At 42.1% G+C, this 22,556-nt stretch overlaps 1 protein-coding gene across 6 annotated transcripts in view; it reads left to right on the plus strand.

The window, feature by feature from the left end:
* kif13a (kinesin family member 13A) overlaps positions 1–22,556 on the plus strand; it is a 343,290-nt gene that overhangs the window by 194,234 nt on the left and 126,500 nt on the right. For all 6 annotated transcript variants that reach the window (XM_069908320.1, XM_069908319.1, XM_069908326.1 and 3 more), the window contains 5 exons: positions 3,147–3,359; positions 11,552–11,662; positions 12,937–13,071; positions 16,545–16,675; positions 18,890–18,976. In XM_069908320.1, coding sequence (XP_069764421.1) covers positions 3,147–3,359; positions 11,552–11,662; positions 12,937–13,071; positions 16,545–16,675; positions 18,890–18,976 — 677 coding nt within the window. The remainder of the gene's footprint in view (positions 1–3,146; positions 3,360–11,551; positions 11,663–12,936; positions 13,072–16,544; positions 16,676–18,889; positions 18,977–22,556) is intronic.

Here is a 22,556-nt window from a genome sequence, read left to right on the forward strand (position 1 = left end):
CAGCACCTGGATTGCCTTTTGTTAGCTATAAGGAGAATGGGACAAAAATGGATTGTTTTTTTCTGAAGCATCAAAGGCTGATAGAAGAATGTAAAATTATGAGAGTCACTGTTGTCATTTTTACAGGATTCAATTGTCAAATATTGCAAGGGCATAGACTTTAGGTGAGAGGGGAGACATTTAAAGGAGATATGCAAGGCAAGTTTTTTTTCTGACACTGAGTGGTCAGTGCCTGGACCATGTTGTCAGGGGCATTGGTGGAAACAACTACAATAGTGATGTCCAAGAGGCAAGCACAAGCTCGGACAGGGAATGGAGGGATGCGAACCATGTGTTGGCAGATGGGATTAGCTCAGATTGGCATCATGATAGGGGTAGTCGTGTTTGGCCATGGAACCTCCTCTTATTTGGACTGCATTACATGGTTTAGCCTGTTATTTTTGGAAAATCAATTGTCTGTTTATTATAGAACAAATTTGTTAATCGTTAATGGCCTGAATGAAGGGCTCAAGCCCGAAACGTCAGTCATGTATGTTTATTTTAGAAAAGAGTTGAAATTACTTTGAATTGTAATTCTGTAGCAGAAGGATCCTGTGTAATTCCACCTACTGCATCACAAATTACTGATGAGGCTCAATGAGAGACAAAATCAGTTAGTGAAAGTGCAAGGCCTTTCTATTCATGAATTTGGCTCAGTGAAGCAACAAAAGTATTGGAAATTAAGATACTCTAAATATTTTTGCACTGGTTATAAAATAAACTCAGATTCATAGGTTCTTGATTAACCTGGGCAACAAATGTTATGGGGAGAAGGCTAGGAAAATGGATCAGCTCAAGATTGAATTATGTGTAGACTCGATGGGCTGAATGGCTTATTTCTGCTCTTGTGGTTTTATGATGTATTTTCCTGACAAAATCTCAGCTTTGTGTCTCGCAATCAATGATGCTGAGCACTTTAATGAAGTGTAGTAAATGTTAATTGGTTTGTGCCATTCACTGTTTTCAGCGAGTGCTTTTAGTTTTGCACTTCTGCATTTGTTCATGAAGCATATCCATTTTAAAGCTGGGCTTGTGCCCTCTTTTCCTCGTTCATTCCCCTAAAGCCGACTTTTCAATAAGACCTATATATATGTTCCTTCTATTGTATATTTGAAAGTGAATAGGAGTTTCATAGTCCTGGCACTGACTGACCGTGGAGCCCTGAGCAATGACCAGAGCCCCAGGCATGCTGACCAAGGAGCCACAGGGGGCATCCACTGGGGAGCCGTGGAGCACGCCAACCCGGGAGTGGGGAGTCACAGGGAGCGCCGATCATGATGACTGGGAAGCCCTAACTCAGTTAGCATCACCGAGTAATTGCATGTCAGATGACCTGAAGATTGGCTTTAAACCAAATGATTTCTATGAACTTCTTTGTAGTCGGAACGCGAATTCTGGCAAAGATAGGGGAGCGCTGCATGCTTTTTGTTAATACTGGCTGGTACATGGGTATTGAGGTCATGTTGACCTGCTGGTCCACTCCCTTAGAGAAAATCTTGATTAAATGCAGACCCTTCTATCTACCCTGAGAGTTCTCATCAGTGATTCTCACTGGAGTTTATATCCCTCCCGATGCCGATTACAAACAGACGCTTGTGGAGATGCATGATGTGATCAGTGAACAAGAAACATTGAACCCCGCCACTTTACAAATCTTAGTCTCTAACAGGCCTGTCTTAAGACAAAAACTATCACCTGCATATAACCTGCTGTTCCATAGCCCCCAGGGCACTTGATCACTGCTACGCCAAGGAAAGGAAGGCCTATTGTTCTTTCCTGAGACTGTATTTTGGCAAGTCGGATCATCTTGGTGGTGCTCCTTCTGCCTTCATACAGACAAGAGGGATCAGCCTTGAAATATTTACCTTATGGATGCTGCAATAACTGCTGAGTTCATCCAGAATTTCTTTATCCACCTGTTTCAAACAGGCCTCAATCGTACCAGTGCCCAAGATGAGTGCGGTGACCTGCCTAAATGACCTGCTGCCAGTGACGCTCACATTAGTGTTTTGAGAGGCTGGTGTTGAAATACATCATCTCCTGTCTGAGCAGTGACAGGAACAGTTGCTCCCTCTCCACCATCAGACTCCAAAACAACAAACTCAATCAGAGACTTATTTAAGGACTCTTAAATGTTTACATTTATCTCTTTTCTATATGTACCTTTTCATCTTTTCCTTGAGCATAGTTCCACTGATCGTCTGCCTCCTTGACTTTCTGGATGAGTTTCTCTTGGGGGATCTTGTCAAATACCTTGCTAAAATCCATGTAGACCACATCTACCGCCCTACCCTCATCAATTTCTTTTGTTACCTCCTCAATAGAAGGAACATATATATAGGTCTTGTTAGCAATAAATGCAAATTCTGCCTTGCAGGAAAAGAGAATCTCAGGGTTGTATGTGATGTCATTGTATGGACTCTGACAATAATTCTGAACTTTGATCTTTAAGTGCTATTAGTTTAGTGTTCTTTTCTTTCACTTTATAATGGGAGGAAGATTATGGCACGGTACAGACCAGATTGCTGGCTGATGGTTATTGCATTAATTTGATTTGGAGAGATTTTTAACCCACAGAGTATTAGGTAACATGGGGATTCGGTCATTATTATTTTATCCATATCACATGCAAATCATCTGTGAATTGACCAATCTTGAGTATATAACTTGGAGAGAGAGAGAAGAGCAAAGCTTGCTGGTGCCCTGTACAATATTTTATGATCATCTCCACAAACTGGGTTGTGGTCTTGTTACTTTGGTGGTTAGGGACCTTGCTGCATACCTGCTAGCTGTGTCCATGCAACAGCAGTGCAAGTCCATAGAGTTTAATCAGTTTGAGATTTCTTTAAAATGTGATTTATTCATTTACATCTTTATGATCAGTGTAAATGTGGTATGAAAGGAGATTTTTTTGGTGGTCTTCAGGCAGCAAAATACTAGCGTATATTAAGAGTTCCACACATTGAAAACTGAACAAATACTTTGGCATTATTTTGTGTTCTAAATTAGTAGACTGTTGACATGTTCAAGTCTTTAGATATATCCGATTCCCATATTCCAAGAACAGATGATATTATTGATGCTAAATATTTATCTTTGTCTATTAGGACAACTTGGGTGGTAACAGTAAAACTGCCATGATTGCAACTATTAGCCCTGCTGGTGACAATTATGAAGAAACTCTGTCTACACTGAGATATGCAGACCGGGCAAAGCGCATTGTGAACCATGCTATAGTGAATGAGGATCCTAATGCCAAGATCATTCGAGAACTGCGTGAGGAAGTGGAAAAACTTAAGGAACAATTATGTCAGGCTGAGGTAAGAAGGAGAACACTGGAGAAAATTAGAGTGAAACAAGAAAGTTTGCAGATGCTATGATTGTGGTTAATGCACGAAAATGCTGGAGAAACTCAGCAGGACCCACAGCATTCACAGGAGGCAAAGATATAGATGCAACTTTCTGGGCCTGACACCTTCATCAAGGTACGAGCAAAAGACAGGCAGGCGCCTGAAATAAAAAGGCAGGGGGAGGAGCTAACTGAAACCAGAGAGTTGATGTTAATGCCATCCACTTGGAGGGTGCCCAGATAGACGATGAGGTGTTGTTCCTCCAATTTTCAAAAGGTCTCAGTTGGGCAGTGCACAAGATCATGGGCAGACATGTTAACATGGGAGTGGGTTGTGAAATAGAAATGGGTTGCCACAGGGAGATCCACACTATTGCAGTTGACAGAGCAATGATGCTCAATGAAGCGATCTTCCACTCTGTGTCCAGTCTCTCCGATGTAGAGAAAACCACAATGGGAGCACCAGATGCAGTAGATGACCCATAGAACAATAAATCACATTATAGGCTCTGTGGCCCTCAATATTGTGCTTATCCATATATTCCTTCCTGAAGAACATACTACACCCTCCCTACCCCATAACCCTCTATTTTTCTTTCATCCATGTTGAACGCCAAGGTCACTCTGTTCATCCACATTCTTAAGTAATCAACCATTAACCCTGTACTCAGCCTTCTAGTTTGTCCTTCCAAAATGCATCACACTTATCTGTATTGAAATCCATCTGCCACTCTTCTGCCCCACTCTACATCCTGTCTACATCATCTTGTAACCTTCAACAACCTTCAGTTCCATCCACAACTCCTCCAACCTTTGTGTCATCTGTAAACTTACTGACCCATCCTTCTGTCCCTGCATCCAGGTCATTTATAAAAATCACAAAGAGCAGGGGTCCCAGAACAGATCCACTAGTCACTGACCTCCACTACTTGTCTCTGCTTTCTTCCCACAAGCTAATTTTTTCATACATATAGCCAAGGTTCCACTGATCCCGTGCCTCCTTGACTTTCTGGATGAGTCTCTCATGGGGGATCTTGTCAATACCTTGCTAAAATCCATGTAGACCACATCTACCGCCCTACCTTCATCAATTTATTTTGTTACCTCCTCAAAAAACTCAGAGTAGTGAGACGCAACCTTCCCTTCACAAAGCCATGCTGACTATCCTTGAGTAAACTGTACTTCTCCAAGTGCTCAGAGATCCTATCCTTAAGAATCCTCTCCATAAATTTGCACACTGATGTCAGACTCACTGGTCTATAATTACCAGCATTTTCCCTATTATTACGAGTTCAGTGAACCCCACCATACCAACAGCAATAGAAATACACCAAAGCAATGGTTCCTTAATCAAAATTAGTTTAATTCTCTTAATATAGAACAACAAGATCAATACTTAACTTATCAACACTAAGTTATTTACACAATCCCTCCCCCAACGTAATCTAAGCACAAGTGTATGTAATGTGTTTTCAAGGAAGTCCTTTTTACTGTTCACTCTTCCACTGTCCACGTTTCCAAGGTGACAGTTTCCAGTAATCTTCAATCCTGTGCACAGAATCAAACAGTTATTACATTCAAGCAAACTTCAGTATTTTACTTAGAATTACCAGGCAGGAAAGTAGTGGAGGGTTACAGAGAGATGGTTGTTGCTTGTTGGACACACCAAACAGGAGTGTCCTCCAGAAGAAACTTGTCTTCTTTCCAGGTTCTTCTCACAGAGTTGGTTTCCTCTTTGCCACACCAGGAAGACTAGCTGCCACTCCTGATTTCAACAGAGAGTTCATTCAGGCTACCATATTAGAACTTGCCCAGTCTTGGAAAAGGAGCCTTTTCAACAGGCTCCTCTTCTGTCCAGCCTTTTCTCAGACTGGCTCCTGCTGACTGCCTTCTCTCTCATTCTCTGCCCCTCCCCTCCAAATGTTCCAGACACTTTTTTTGTTTCAGTTTGCAAATGTTGCAGAACCTTCTGTTCACACCTGCCCTTGGAACTTTTCAAGGCTGTGCCTGTAAAATGCATGCAACCTAACAGCTAACCCAATTCTAATGCCTTTTATAAGCATATATTTAATTAACACATTGCGTCACACTATTAACTTTTTTTAAAGAAGGGGACTACCATTTGTCATTCTCCAATCGTCCAAAACATCTCCTGTGGCCAAAGAGGATTCAAAGATCATAGCTACTGTCCCAGCTATCTCTTCTCTCACTTCCGACAGCAGCCTGGGGTATATCATGTCCGGCCCCGGGGATTTATCAATCTTGATGTTTTTAAGAAAATCCAGCACTTCCACTTCCTTAATCTCTACATTGACCAGCACACAGGCCTGTTCTATTCTGACCTCACCCTGATCAAGGTCCTTTTCTCTTGTGAACACTGAAGCAAAGTATTAATTTAAGACCACCCCAACCTCCTCTGCCTCCAGGCACATGCTGCTTTCTTTATCCTTTAGCAGCCCCACCTTCATTCTCATCATTCTTCTGTTCTTCACATACACAAAGAACGTCTTGGGGTTCTCTTTAATTCTATATGCCAATGCCGTCTCATGCCCCCTTCGAGCTCTCCCAAATCCTTTCTTAAGCTCCTTCCTGGCTACCATACACTTCTCATGAGCCCTTCCTATTATCTGCTTCTTACATCTAATATTTGTTTCCTTCTTTCTCTTGGCTAGTTGCCTGACCTGTTTTGTCAGCCACGGTTCTCTTTTCCTTGTCCCAGTGGGACAAACCTATCTTGAACCCTGCAGAAATGGTCCCTAAACATCATCCACATTACTTCTGTGCTTTCTCTCTTAAATAACTGTTTCCTCATCCTTTTAAAAATTGGCCCTTCCCCAGTTGAGGACTTTCCCAGCTTAATTTTTTTTAATCTTTTTCCATAGGTATGTTGAAGCTAAGGGAGTTGTGGACACTCACCAAAATACTCTCCCACTAAGCAGTCCGCCCCCTGTCCAGGTTCATTCCCCAGAACCAGATCCAGTTTGGCTTCTCCTCTCCTCAGCTGGTCCACATACTGTGTCAGGAATTCTTCTTGAACACACCTGACAAATTCAGCTCCATCCATCCCTCTTGCAGTCAGTAGGTGCCAGTCAATATTAGGGAAGTTGAAGTCTCCCATAACCACAACACCTTATTTCCCGCACCATTCCAAAATCAGCCTGCTTATCTGCTCCTCGGTGACCTATCTGCAGGCTTACAAGCTACTCTCAGTACAGTGATAGCTCCCTTCCTGTTTCTGACTTCCACCCACACTGACTCAGTGGACACTCCCTCTGCAGCATCTCCCTTTCTACAGCAATGATACTGTCCCTGTCCAGTAATGCTACTACTCTTCTCTCTCCCCCCACCCAACCACTTTTCTACCTCCCATCCTATTCTTTTTAAAACATCTAAACCCCTGTACCTGAATCAACCAATCCTGTCCTTCCTCCAGCCAAGTTTCAGTAATTCCCAGTAGTTCCACGTACTGATCTATGCTCTACGTTCATCCCCTTGATTCCAAATTCTCCTAGTGTTGAAGTAGACACATTTCAACCCGTCTAACTGGCTATCTTTGTTTTGTCCCCTGCCTGTCCTTCCTCACCAACTCATAAAACATAGTATCATGCTTTCGTCCTTCGACCCTAATCTCTGCAATCACACTCTGATTCCCACCACCGCCCCCCCCCCCCCTGCTAAACTACTTTAAACCCTCCCCAACAGCTTTAGCAAAACCTGCCTGCCAGGATATTGGTCCCCCTCCATTTCAGTTGCCCCTCCATCCTTTTTGTACAGTTCAGACCTTTCCCAGAAGAGATCCCAATAATCCAGAAATCTGAACCCCTGCCCCGGCACCAACTCTTCAGTCATGCATTCATCTGCCACAACTTCCTGCTCTGACCCTCTCTGGTGCATGTCATTGGCAGTAGTCCTGAGATTACAGCCTTGAGGTCCTGCTTTTTAACTTCCTTCCCAATTCCCTATATTCCCTCTTAAGGATCTCATCCCTACTCCTCTCTATGTCATTGGGTCCCATGTGGACCACAACATCTGACTGCTCACCCTCCCATTCCAGAATGCTATGAACCCAGACACATCCCTGACCCTGGCACCTGAGAGGCAACATATTATCCAGGACCCTCGATCTTGTTGACAGACCTCCTATCTGCTTTCCTAATCAATGAATCCCCAATTCTCATAGCTCTCCTCTTCTTCCCCCTTTCTCTTCTGAGCTGTGGGGGACCATCCACTGTGCCAGAGATGTAACCACCTCGACTTGTCCCTGGTAGATCATTTCCCCCCCCCAACAGTATCTGAAACAATCTACATTTTGAGGGGAAAGGCCACAGGGGTGCGCTCTGCTCTTTCTGCCTCATCCCATTTCCTCTCCTGACAGTCACCCGGTTACCTGTTTCCTGAGTTTTAGGGGTGACTGACACCCTGAGGCAGTCACTACCTCTGCCTCCCTTAAGATCCAACGTTCATCCAGCTCCAGCTCCAGTTCCCTAACTTGGTTTGTCAGAAGCTGCAGCTGGATGCACCTTTTGCAGGTATTGTCATCAGAAACAAATGTGCTGTCTCTAACTTCCCATATCCTACAACTAGAGCACTGGACTGCCCTAACTACTGCCTCCATTACCTGCTCCTAAGTTAATTAAGTTATTTAAAGAAACTTACCAGCCTTACCTCACTGGGAGCAAGCTCTTCCTCAGCCTCTGTTCTCTGAAGCCTCTCGAGCTAAAGCCTCTTTTTATGTGTCCCTGCCAATTCTCAATTACTCACTCTCACAAATCAACACTCTACCTAACCCTTCAGTTGCCCTCCGTGCTCTTTTTAAAGCTTTCTAAAACTTTTTAGACAGCATTAACCTAGGTTGATCTTCTCCCGTCCCCGCTCTCAATGAGTCCTCCTATTCTGACAGTCCTTGCAGATTCATAAGTGAAGTTTTGCTTCACTTGGAAGGACTGTTTATGGCCTTGAATGGTGGTGAAGAATGAAGTGTGGATGCAAGTTTGCTCTTCTTGTGGTCACCAGGGTAGATACCAAAGGGGTGGGAAGGGAGGAGTGAATGAAGGAGTCATGGATGGAGCAGTCCTTGCAGAGAGAGGAAGATTTATCTAGTGGTGGAATCAAATTGTACGTGGCAGAAATTATGGAGGATGTTGGTAGGTGAGGAAAAGGGGAATCCTGTCCTTGTTGCATCTTGGGCTGGAGGGGACCAGGGCAAATGCGCAGGAAATAGAGGATATGTAGGTGAGGGCCAATTTGATGCTGGTAGAGAGGAAGCCAGAATTTTGAAGGAGGACACCTCTGATGATCTGGCATGGAAGACCTCCTGGGAGCAGATGCGACAGAGGAATTGAAAGAAAGGAATGGAACCTTCCAGGGTGGGAAGAGGTGTGGTCGAGGTAGCTGTGGGAGACAGTGGGTTTGTAGAAAATGTCTGTTGAGAATTTGTCTCCTGAATGGAGACAGAGAGATCGAGATAGACCAAGCGAATTTGAGGTTGGGGTGGAAGTTGGCAGCGAAGTTGATGAATGTGACATGGATGCCTGAGGCAGCACCAAAGTAGTCGTCAATGAAGCTGAGGAAAAGTTGAGGAGCCTTGGCTGTGTGGACTTTAGGATGGATTGTTCCACTTAACCAACCAAAGGGCAGCTGTAGCTGTGTCCATGCGGGTTCTTGGAGAAAGTGGTTATTGAGGGCAAGCATGTTCTGCCATCTGATGGAGGGTAGTGCTGGAGGGGGACTGGTTGGGACTCTTGTTTAGGATGAAACTAAGGGCCTTGAAGCCTTCAGTATGGAGGGTGAAGGTTTATGGTGATTGGATGTCCATGATAAAGATGAGGTTGTCAAGTTCAGGAAACTGGAAGTTGTTATAGTGATGGAGGGCCTGTGAAATATCATGGATGTAGATAGGGAGAGACTGGGCCGGGGGAAGGGAGGGGAAACACAAAACAGTTGAGTTATCGAGATGACAATTTGATGGGGCAGGAGCATGCAGAAATATTTATGACATCCTCAAACAAAGGGAAGCAGGAGATGCAGCAGGATCAGGCAGCATCCATGGAGAGAAGTGGTCAGTTAACATTTCGAGCCACAAGCCTCTTTGTTTTCTCAAGATTGTAGCATCTGCAGTTTTGGTGTTTCTTAATATTTATGTCATGATTTATTTTCATAACATAAGTTAGAAGTATGGTTCATTTCAAGTTCAAGGTCTTCTTCAAAGGAGGTTGCTGCCCGCCGAACTGTGAGGCGCCAAGATGCGCGGTTTGAGGCGATATCAGCCCACTGGCAGTGGTCAATGTGGCAGGCACCAAGAGCAGTCCTTGTACCTCTTCTTTGGTGCACCTCTGTCTCGGTGGCCCGTGGAGAGCTCGCCATATAACACGATCTTGGGAAGGCAATGGTCCTCCATTCTGGAGATGTGACCTACCCAGCGCAGTTGGATCTTCAGCAGCGTGGATTCGATGCTGTCGGCCTCTGCCATCTCGAGTACTTCGATTTTGGTGATGAAGTCACTCCAATGAATGTTGAGGATGGAACGGAGACAACGCTGGTGGAAGCGTTCTAGGAGCCGTAGGTGATGCCGGTAGAGGACCCATGATTCGGAGCCAAACAGGAGCGTGGGTTCAGCATGATGCTGAAACAAGCCATGAAAGACCTCAACAATAAAGACGCTGTTTACATCCGGTACTGCACGGATGGCAGTCTCTTCAATCTGAGGCGCCTGCAAGCTCACACCAAGACACAAGAGCAACTTGTCCGTGAACTACCTTTTGCAGACGATGCCGCTTTAGTTGCCCATTCAGAGCCAGCTCTTCAGCGCTTGATGTCCTGTTTTGCAGAAACTGCCAAAATGTTTGACCTGGAAGTCAGCCTGAAGAAAACTGAGGTCCTCCATCAGCTAGCTCCCCACCATGACTACCAGCCCCCCCACATCTCCATCAGGCACACAAAACTCAAAACGGTCAACCAGTTTACCTATCTTGGCTGCACCATTTCATCGGATGCAAGGATCGACAACGAGATAGACAACAGACTCGCCAAGGCAAATAGCGCCTTTGGAAGACTACACAAAAGAGTCTGGAAAAAAAAACAACTGAAAAACCTCACAAAGATTAGCGTATACATTCAATATTTATTGTTTATCCTTTTATTGTTTGAAGGAGTCTCCTCTTACTTTGCTTTGGAATATTGGTCTGGATTGTATTAGATCCAGCCCACTACCTGAACTGGTTGCCACAGGGTGTCTGCCATTCCGCAGTCACCATATCTGGTTGTGGACAATCATGTTTGCTTGAGTAGAGTCTTCAAAGATTGTAAGCATTCCTTCACTCTTACTTTGCATACAGTTTATTATTGAATATTTATTTTCTGATTGCACAATCAGTTTGTTTACATTTCCCTCTTTTGTATATGTATCTTTCCTTGAGTACAATTTTTTTTTGCATTACTGAAATTAAAAATTCTGTCCGGCCTGCAGGGAAGAGAATCTCAGCGTTGTCAAGTATGTACTCTGACAGTAGATCTGAACTTTGAACGTAGAACAATTCATACAGAGCAATTAAAACAAAAGTGTTGAAGGTGCCTATGTTTCTCATCCATTGAAAATGATAATAATACTTATTTCTCTGTAAAACTGAACCAAATTTTAGAGGGTGACTTGTTTTACATAGCAAATTAAACATAAAAGAAAAATATTCCTCCATCTTCTGTTGTTATGTCTGTTTTTCTTTTTGGTCAATTTGAGACAAATAGTGAGAGACAACTGTTTCAGTCAGAGCTGTATCTGGGAGCTTTGTTCTCTGTGGACATTACTTCAATCTTATGGGGATTAAAGAAATTGAAGTGATCATTACTTGCAGCTATGAGGAGCTCAAACTGTACACAGACATTAGGAAAGAGTGTATTCAACCAAATTATGAAAAATGTTTGTGTGCATCAGGAAAGAACGTCTTCAACTAACTGTGTCTTTCAATGTACATACATGATGTGGTTAACATGAAAATCAGTTGAAGATACACTTTGTGGCCTGTCATAATGAAGTTTCAGCTGTAATTTGAAGATTTCAAAATTCTTTGTATGCCCTTGGGGCCTTTTTCCGTGCTGTAGGACTCTGTAACTCTATAACTTGTTAGCCCTGGTATAGAATGACTAATTATTTTTGCATACATCATTTAGGCAATGAAAGCACCAGAACTCAAAGAAAAATTGGAGGAATCTGAAAAACTCATAAAAGACTTGACAGTCACCTGGGAGGAGAAACTGAGGAAAACAGAAGAAATTGCACAGGTTTGTTCGTAGAGAAAATAGTTAATATAATGGATTGTTTTGCTTCAGTATCAGTTTTACATTCATCTGAACCTTTGTGCCTACTGTCAATATTGCCATATTTGTAATTCATGTATCCTTTATATTATTTATAAATTCAGAAGAACCATATAAAAGAATACACATAATTAAAAAAATACAAATACATTTAGCATATAAAAAGGAAAAAGAGAAAAAAGCCTCTATGTACAATTCGTTTCCTTTTGTTGGAATGGCATTAAACTTCTCCCGTGGCAATAGTTGTGGAATATTCCTTCTACACTTGTACTCTGAAAAGGTGCACAAGTATGTCATTATTCCAGAGTCATCCATGTGGCTTTGGTTCAATTTTTTAATTCAAATTCAACTTCAGTTAATTCTACCATGTCTGAATTCTCCAGGACTTTTTATTTAAATTAGATTAATGACGTGTTGTAGGATTCCATGATGGTAATGCTGGAAATAGTTTCAAAAGCAACATTTTCTGTTGAAAAATTAGAATTATTAAGATTGAAAAGATGACCTTTTAAATGTTTTCTTTTTGCTTCAAGTCAGAGATGGGCTCACGGTGCTTTATCTTTCTTGGTGTTTTCAAGGTTTTTTTTAAGAAGGAGATTCTTTTAAAAGAACATTCAATGAAACTTGATTTCAAGAATTCTTTATGAGAAGTCAAAATTATGTTTGAGTTTGTTTGAAAGCAGACTTGCAACTTAAATTTCTATCAAGTCAATTTAATATGGTGACAAATTAATTACGTTGGACTTCTTGACTATAGTTGTACATTATGTGCACTTCTATTGAACTAAAGAGTTTTACAGACTCTTCCAGAAAATAAAAATGACTTTGACAAGTGTTTTCTAAGTAGCCTTTGCTTTGTATTTTCCTGAGAAAAAGGCTTCTTTTGTGGTTTATGAAGCTGTGTTAATTAGGATCTGTGATCAGATTTACTGGAGAGGTTTAATAGACGATTTCATGTTGAGGCCACTTGAAACTATTCCTGGCAAAGGATCAAAGTAGGATTGATGTCTGTGTCTTTAATCATTGTGGATAAGGGTAGATTGATCAGATTTATGCAGCATTCATTTCTGTAGCCAAATCTATTCTCCCATTTAGAAAAAAATATCTGTAAATTCAAGTACATTGGTTTGTCTGGTTGTACATGTGCAGACAGATGATAACTTGAAATTTGAAATACTAAGCTGATGTTATCTTTTCTCAATTAAATTGGGTTGTTCTCTTTTGTACTTTTGGTGCAGGAGAGACAGAAGCAGCTGGAGAGTATGGGTATTTCGCTGGAATCCTCCGGCATTAAAGTTGGTGATGACCAATGCTTTCTGGTCAACCTGAATGCTGACCCTGCACTCAACGAGCTGCTTGTTTATTATTTGAAGGTGAGCATGAGTGTGAGGCACAGGCTGTACGCAGCGCTATTTATGTAACCAGTATTTTAGCCAGCAAAGTGCAGCATCAGTGGAGGTTGCAAACCTGATGCTGCTGAGGCGCAAGCCACATTCTGAGTAATTCTTTGCCTGGGTACTGGCATGCCTCATGGGCCAGCTCCAAACAGGACAGTGTGCAGATGCTGTGATTGCCATTTTAAAAAAAACCCAGAAATGCTGGAGGAGCTCAGCAGGTTTGCAGTGTCCATAGGAGGTAAAGATGTATTACCGATGTAATAGACTTGAAATACAGGTAAATAATAATTCTGCACCAATTAGAAACAAAATAATTCCTCAGGAGAGCATCCAGCAGATGAGTCATTGGATTTAGGTTGAAAATAGGATTTTCTCTATATCTGTTTTTGTATGTATTTACAACATTACCAAGCCAAAACATTCTTTGGGCAAGGTCCTGAAATAAACAGTCTTTTCCGCCATTCAGATCAACTATGATAACCAAATCCTCACCCTTGGTTAATTAGACTAAACGACCATACGATGTAGGAGCACAAATAGGCCATTCGGCCTGTTGAGTCTACTCCACCATTCCATCATGAGCTGATCCATTCTCCCACTCAAACCCACTCCTCTGGCTAAAGAAATTCCTCCGCATCTCTGTTTTTAATGGGTGCCCTTCAATCCAGAAGTTGTGCCCTTTTGTCCTAGACTCCCCTTGCATGGGGAAAAAAACTTTGCCACATCTACTCTTGTGCCGCATTGCGTCCAATAAATTCAAACAATTTCTGCTTCTGCGACATCCACATTTTTAGGTTGAGTTGGACCTCCTTTTAAGGCCTGACATCTACCAGGTCTTGAATATTTACCAGAAGAGCTATACAATTTGATGTATCAAGACAGCCCTGTTTCTCCTCAAGATGTTCAACTGTATCTACCTTTGGCTTGCATATAATTTACATCTCTGGAGCAGATGAATATGTGTTGCTGGATAATTACTCACTAATTGTTAGACTAATTGCTGGTTTGGTCCATATTGATATTTACTATTCACATAAACCTCCTCCTGAAATGCCTTTTAAACCTTTTCAGTTTGCCATTCTCTCTTTCCTATCCTGTATTTCTTCGAAGTTTTCACGTTAATGCTCTCCTTCACCACCCTAATCATTTCCCAAATAGGGAGGTTGTTTCCAATTTGTTTATTGGTTGTTTTAGTAACTGGTTGTAGATTCCATACAATTTGAAACATCTTTTGAAAATGAACTTTGGATTAAAGATCATATTTGAGCACATTGCAATGGTAGACTTCTCGTTCCAGAAGAAGATGGGAAGCAGGAGGAGGAGTATGTCAGAATTAAAATTTATTGGCATGAACATGTGTCACGAAATTTGTTGTTTTGCAGCAGTGTTACAGTTGCAAAAATTGCTATAAATTACAAATTTAAATAAATAAATTAGTGCTAAAGAAGAGGAAGTGAAGTAGTGTCTGTGGTTCATTGTCCACTCAGGGATCTGATGATGGAGGGGGAGAAGATCTTTTTGTATCATTGGGTATTCATCTTGAAATTCTTGTACTGATGGTAGCAGCGTGAAGAGGGATCAGGTCCTCGATGATAGAGGCTGCTTTCTTGATGCTGGTGATGGTGCTGGCCGAGTTCTCAACTTTCTGCAGCCTCTTCCTGTCGTGTGCATTAGTGCCTCCATAGCAGTCAGTGATGCAACCAGTCAGAATGCTATCCATGGTACACCTGTAGAAATATGCATGAGTCTTTAGTGACGTACCAAATCTCCTCAAACTCCAAAGCAAAGCCGAAGTATAGCCATTTATTTTCTTACACTCATTCTATATTCCTTGATTCACTCCCTATCCAGTAATCTATTAGTCCATATTCTGAGTAGACTCCGTGACTGAGCTTCTCAGTGTTATTGACTAAAGAATGCTCAAGACTGACTATCCTCAGGGTGAAGATATTTCATCTGAAATTTGTTCTGAATAGCTGGTCACTACATTGGGGCTGTAAGCCCCTAGTTTGGGGTGCCTGAGCCACTGGAGACTTCAGCAATACATTTATCTATCAAGCCCTTTAATGAGTTTTGTGTTTCAAAAAGATCATCTCTTGTCCTTCTAAACTCTACAGATCATTTATCTGATTAAACCAGTATAAGCGACAAAACCGCATTCTCCAGTCCTCGGTGCAAGCACGGACATACAAACTATACAGATACACAGAACCTATATCCATGTCTGGTCTTCATGTATTAAAAATAAATATTATTAATAAATAATAGTCACAGGCAGTTGTTTTAGGAGTTCAGCAGTTGCTCAGCAGTGTCACTGCCCGTGGGAAGAAGCTGTTGTTCCTCAACTTGGTGGATCTGGCTCTCATAATTTTCCCCTTTATTTATTATATTTTAAATTATACATTATAAGCATAACCAGAGTCTGCTTAATATTTTTTTCCAAAAATAAACTTTATTCACAATAAAACTTTGTACCAAGGAAAGCCATGCAAAGCCTTTGCGCATCCTTATTGTCATATTCATATATTCTATCGTGGTACGTTGATACATTCAGCCACTAGTTTGCGACGTACCCCTGTCACATCTATGTGGCCCCTTGTAGTTTCTGCTCCCTTCATTGTTTGAGGGGCTTCCCTTCCTCAATTTTTAACATTTATTTACAGCACAGTAGAAGCGGGTTCTGACTCTTTAAACTCGTGCTGCCCAATTTCACCCAAATGGACCTACAACCCAGTGTACGTTTTGAAGGATGGGAGGAAACTGGAACTCTGGGGAGAATATACAAACTCCTTACGGACAGCACTGGATTCAAACCCAGGTTGCAGGCGCTATAATAGCATTACGCATATCTAAGTCTCCTTCTCACCAATTAAAAGTTTTACCTTTCTTCTTTCTCCCACAGAGAAAGATCCTTTTGCTTTTCCATATGCATCACTGCCATGTCCTTTCCTAATTACCTGCCCCATCCATATTCCCTGAGGCCTGTCCTGTATTCATCAGCAAATGTTGAGTTAAAACAGTTCATGCAGGACTGTTTTCCCTGCTGCTAATATCACCATCCTTCCGCATTAAACGTGAAATCAATGTTTTTCTGTCACGCTTATGTTGTAAAATCACCTTGTCCTGGTTTCTGCAACTTTGTGAGAGCGTATGAGACCACTTTAAAGTCTTCACCCAGTGTAAAAAGTAGGCTGTTTAAATATAGTGATTTTCATTTCTTAGCTGTTTTCTTTTTGGACCATATTTTGTAATTGTTGCTACTTTGGCTTTAAGTTACTTTTGAATCTCTATTTAATTAGGTAAAGGTCATGATTAAATGTTTTCCAGGCCAGTGTGCATGGAAACACTGATTCGTGCTGGCCTGCTGAAGTGGTTTTATTGTGCTGTCCATGGCAGGAATGTTCATAGGCAAGTACTGACCTTTTTTATGCTTCTCGTGTTCCCTTCAGACTCACACTAGAATTGGTGCAGATGAATCTCAGGATATTCAGCTGTGCGGAATTGGTATCCAGCCTAAGCACTGTGTCATTGACTTCACAGCAGATGGGGACGTCGTTCTCAGCCCAAATGAAAACGCCAGGTAACCAGTCCATAGTGGAACTGTCAGTTCAAGCTCGTTGCCTGTCGCAACAGCAGAGTTTGCAATTTCAGCAATACAGTTACCATGAAATCCTCGAGCTCTGGAATCGTACAGAATCTGGGAAAGGGGAGATTGTTCAAAATGTCACATTGCAGACCATTCAGAGGACCTTTCAATTGTTTTTTCTTATTTTTTTCAGATGCTCTTTGGTCTGGCATGTATTTCCTACCTTATTCCATGTGATTGCGAATAGATTTATTTATTAAGGTTTAGATTCTGTATGCAATTTTTTAAAAAATCAGATTATTCATGAGATCTCTAACTAAAAATGCTGATTGGCTTGTCTGAAATCATACTGTTTTGACTCTTGCTTCTTGCCTTGTTCCTTGTCTGATTAAAAATAGCACTATTTTCCCAAAATTGTTGCCAATTTTATTCCCATTTATTTCCAAACTTGGAAAGCCTTGTTGCAACTCCAAGTTATAATTTCAATGAGAGGTACTACAATTTAAAGTAATTACTTCCATCTTAATTTTTAGCATGAAATCTTTTTCATGATGAATTATGAATAAAGTATGATGTTTTATGATTAATAAAGAATGTGAAGATATGAATGCTCTATTGATACCTCATGGGGTCTTAAAACATGGACCAGCCCGCCATGTCTGTGCTGACCATGATGCCCATTTGCTGGTCCATATCCCTCCTTTGTACTTGCACGATTGGCTGATCGGCAGAATCAGAGGGGGGGATAACGGAATCCCATCCCATAGGGGTCAGTGTTGGGGCCACTTCTTTTCACGTTGTACATTAATGATTTGGATTTTGGAATAAATGGCTTTGTGGCTGTTTGCATATTATTCAAATTTAGGTGGAGGGGCAGGTAGTGAGAAGAAAACAGAGGCTGCAGAGAGACTAGGGGAATGGGTAGTGACAAATGAAATATGATGTTGGGAAGTATACGGTCATGCACTTTGGCAGAAGGAAGAAAAGGGCAGATTATTGTTTGGATAGGGAGAAAATTCAAAATGCAAAGAGACTTGGAAGTCCTCCTGCAGGATAGCCTAAACATTAACCTCCAGGTTGAGTCAGGGTGAAGAAGGCAAATGCAATGTTGTTATTCATATCTAGAGCAGGGATATGGTGTTGAGGATTTATAAGGCACTGATGAGGCCTCACTTGGAGTAACAGATGCAAAGTTTTGGGCTCCTTATTTAGGAAAGGATGTCCTGGCATTGGAGAGGGTTCAGAGAAGATTCACAAGAATGATTTCTGGAATGAAGGGATTAGCATTTGAGGAATGTTTGACAGCTCTTGGACTGTACCCTTTGGAGTTCAGAAGAATGTGGGGGGGACCTCATTAGAAGCATTTTGAATGTTGAAAGGCATGGACAGAGTAGACGTGGCAAAGCTGTCTCCCATTGTAGGGGAGTCTTGGACAATAGGGCACAACTTCAGGATTGAAAGCTGCCCATTTAAAACAGCGATGCAGAGGAATTTCTTTAGTCAGAGTGCTGACCCTCTGGAATTTGTTGCCACATGCAGTCGTGGAGGCTAAGTCATTGGGTGTATTTATGGCAAAGATTGATAGGTATCTGAATAGTCAGGGTTGTGGAGAGAAGGCATGGGAGTGGAGCTGCGTGGGAGCATTGGTTAGTGTTGCGGTTAGCACCAAGCGATTACACCAGAAGTGACCTGGGTTCGAATCTGCAGATGTCTGTAAGGGGTTCGTACATTCTCCCTGTACCTGCATGGGTTTTCCCAGGGTGCTCCGATTTCCTCCCACCCTCCAAAATATACGGGGTGGTAGGTTAATGGGTATAATCAGACGGCATGGGTTTAAATGGACGGAATCGGCTTCTACTGTGTATGAGAATTTTTTAAAGCACTTGCTCCTGATAGAATGTCAGAGCAGCCTCGATGGGCCAAATAGCCTGCTTCTGCTCCTATATCTTACAATCTTATTATTGACCAAACCCATTTCTGTGCAGTTAGAATATATTCTCAGCTGCTTCGTACTGATTGATATCTTGATTGCATCAAAATACTTAACTGATGTGCAAATCCCAAAGCAGGACCTGACCTTAGAATCAACAGATGAAATGTCAAAATAATGGCCAAAATTATTTATTTGCATCGTTCTACTTGGCAGGTCTGGATTAAAATTCAGAGATTGAATCCTGAACTTCAGATGATTTAACTTTTATTTTTCAGAACTTGCTTGAATGGTGCTGTGTTACTTGCTCCCAGCTCTCTCTGGCATGGGGACAGAATTTTATGGGGAAATAACCACTTCTTTAGGTATGTAATGTTCTAACTCAGCCGTCTTGTTTAAAATATTCAATCGCTCTGCTGCAGCTCACAAACATTTCTTTTTAAATGCATTCTTGGTTTTTATGAATCATCTTCACTCTGCTGCATTTTCTATCTTCGCCTTTGCCCATCTCATTTTGTCTTTTTACATTTCTAATCTCTTTTTCTTGCCTATTTCCTCAGTCTGCTCCCTTCTCCACTTTCCTGTTGAAATGATTCTTTACTTGAACGATTTTTAGATTTTAAAAATAAATTAAATAGTTATGGGTTGTGGATCCTATCATAATTTCTCGCCCCATATTTTTAAAATCGGAGGTTTGTGCATAAGTCATGTCCCGCCTAACGTCCGTTCGGGCAACGTCTGACCACATATTCATCCATGGTCCCATAAAATGATAATAGAGTTCAGAAATCCCAATCAGAGAACACGACATAGTGGCTTCCCGCACGCAACATGTGGATCTCATGTCTCTTGTATAGAAAACGAATGTGCTGCCCGGTGTGTAATGGTACAGTACATATATAACCTATAATGCATACGTCTTGATAGAATAAATGCCTATCTTGCTATAATATGGTGTTTGCACAAAGTCCAAATCGCATAGCATCCTATTTCACAGAACATATCGTGGAATGGAGGAAGCATTCAAAAGAAAGGAATAACTTTCATCCAGTGGGAAGAAAGAACATTTATGTGGTTTTTCTAGTTAGTGCAAGATAGATTTCACTGTAAATGTTTGCTTGCATTAGCTTGTTTGCTTGCATTAGCTTAAAATTGCAAACTATTGTCATTCTGTGTGAGTCTGGGAGCACACAAAATACAGCCTAAAGCAGTTGATGTGCTGGTGTGTGGATGAAATGACATCATTGTGGTGTCCTGTGCTTATTTGGAATGTTTACATCTGTCACTTTAGTTTGTACCCCTCTCTCAGGGATGCACATTTTATTGCTACTTGAAAGGCTGGATGACATAGTGGCAGAACAGTTCTGCTGCAGGGGTATCAGGAAAGTAGGTTACATCTAAAAAAACGAATAGTGATAGGAACATTTTAAGGCGATTTTCATGATCAACAGCCCAAAGTCCATAAAGTACACCGAGAAGTGTTCAGGAAGCAAAATCTTTGTAGTCAAGTGTTCTCATCTTTCCTCTCCTCTCCTTGTCCAATTTTGGCCTTTTTCCTGTTGGCCTGTACTCCTCCCCCTGCCATTTTTTCCCTCCTCCTCTCCTGCCTTTTTATTCGCATTAGGGTAAGGCTTAACCCTAACCCTAATGGACCTATCTGCTTTTTATCCATAGCTCTTATGGACGCTGCAAAGACCTGCTGAGTTCCCCCAGTATTTCTTTGTTTTCAATTACAGTTGCTGCCGGGGCCTTGTCTATAATGCTATTCGGATCACATTCTGGGAGCCTAAGCCTCTCCATCAGGGGGTGGTTAGGGAGGAGGAGGAAGAACACAAGGTAGTGAGGGTGGAGGAGGATATTGGTAGATGTTGATGATCGGATGCTCTTGAGATCACCACTCCCTGGCAGGGAAATAATAACAGGGGAAATGACAGGTTACCTCAAAGCTTTTCAATGGCCATGGTCACTTGTGATTTGGATTCTGCCCTTGAGAAGCTGTCGATCTCATTGACATGGCATTATGCAAGACATGAGCGTTGACTCCAATCAGAGTCATGGCCAACCTGTGCTAAACTGACAGGTAAACCCCTTCCAATAATAGAGCAGGAAGAAGCTGGAGAAAAGATATAATTTCCTTCTCCGCATTGAGTAGCAGAGTGTTATGGAGTCTTGAATGCTGAGATACACCACCATATTTCAAGAGCAGTCGTAGTATTTATTTAGGAACCCAGAGGACTTGTATAGTCTTGTCAACTGTTCAGTTTGGATACTTGGAAAGAACTGTCAGCCTATATCAACACCATGTTTATAAATACTGGTCAACTCACCTCAACTCAGGAAAACATTAATTTGTTGACTTGCTGAGTTACAAAAAAAAATGGCAATGCTGTCGGAACTAAGGTAAAGGTAGCACTGCTACTGGTGCAGATCGGGGAGAGCGGTGACTCAGCGCTGCTTCGCAGGGTTCTACTGCCAGGTCATAATGTGGTGGCGCCATACAGGCTTTAAACTGTCGTTAATGCAGCTGACAGTGTTTGTAAATAAAATCCTACACCGCGGCTCTGTTCCCAAGAAGGAAGCGCCTGTGCTCGGCACCAGCCTCGAGGGGTTGGAGACTCCAGGGAGCAGAGGACTAACGCAGGGCACTAGATGTGGGGAGAACACTACCCTATGAGAAGGTGAAGCAGAGGAGATGATCCTACAGGGCTGTGGACCCCTGAGGGGCTCAGCGAATGAGGAATGCACACAGGTTGTGGGCATCGCGGTTGGGGGACCCACAGGATCTGCAGGCTGCTGGAGGCTGGCTCATGGGAACCAGGTATCAGACCCGGGATCGAGAGGGTGCTGAGGGCAAGAAGGGCGGCTTCCTGATCATATTGCAGGCGTGGATCTGGAGTTCTGGTTGCCAATGGATCAAGTAGGATTCAGTGTAGCTGTAGAGGCTCTCTTTTGCCTAAGTGACTTTCGTTTGCTTCTCTTTCTCTCGTACTGTAAACGGTATTGGGCAACACTAATGGTGACTCTTTGGCTGCCTTACAGCTCATAGAAGGCAATTTTGTGTAAACTTGAATCACAAATCACATTGGATTCAGCAGTTGCATTGCTTTACTATTTGCCCACTGACTGGGGTGTATTGTTGAACCGAGCGGAATCTCTCATTGGAGAGACTAGTATGGTACAAAACTTTGGAAAACCCTTGAAGTCACAGTGGATGCTGACAAGACATTGTAGAACATCAGGGAGCCAAAACTATAACCACCAAGGCTTTGGTAGCAATCGGTACGTCAATGGAGATAGAAACCGTCTCCACCAGCCACAGGGTTTGACACCATCTGATACTGAAGTCCACACCATGTTTTTTTTAAATATTTTATTCATTATTTTTCAACTCAAACTCCAACCATTGATCGTCTCATTAATACTGTTATTAACAATATGAACATTTTTTTTTACATTCCATGTTTGTTACTTCCAAACTAACACATCATAGAGATTGAGTTCTTCCTTTATATCCCATTCCCATCCTAACATTGAACACTTACACCCAACTAATTCTGCTCAAACACAATAACCAAAACTCTCACACAAAGGTATAAAACTTGTATTGGTAGGGGTGGGGGGGCATTGAACTTTGGAACAGGGAAATGCAAAGCTGTGTTCCCCTGGAGAAGATTATATACAACTTAGGGAAACATTATAATCCCTTTCTGAAGATCTGGCAACCCTACCTAAATTACGCAACCATAGTGTGGACCGTTGTGTCTCTCCAACCTACCCTACCATCCTAATCAGCTCTCCTAGTAGTTGAGGGGCCAGTGTGGGGGGAGAGGATCCATCCAATTCCATCCAGGGAAAGTCATGAAATAGAAAAACCAGCCTATGCACAGACCACACCACGTTCTTGACCAGAAGGGATGCACTGGTGCTTGTGTAATGTTCTGCCAT

Source organism: Narcine bancroftii, chromosome 1 (assembly GCF_036971445.1).
Source record: "Narcine bancroftii isolate sNarBan1 chromosome 1, sNarBan1.hap1, whole genome shotgun sequence".
Taxonomy (NCBI): Eukaryota; Metazoa; Chordata; class Chondrichthyes; order Torpediniformes; family Narcinidae; genus Narcine; species Narcine bancroftii.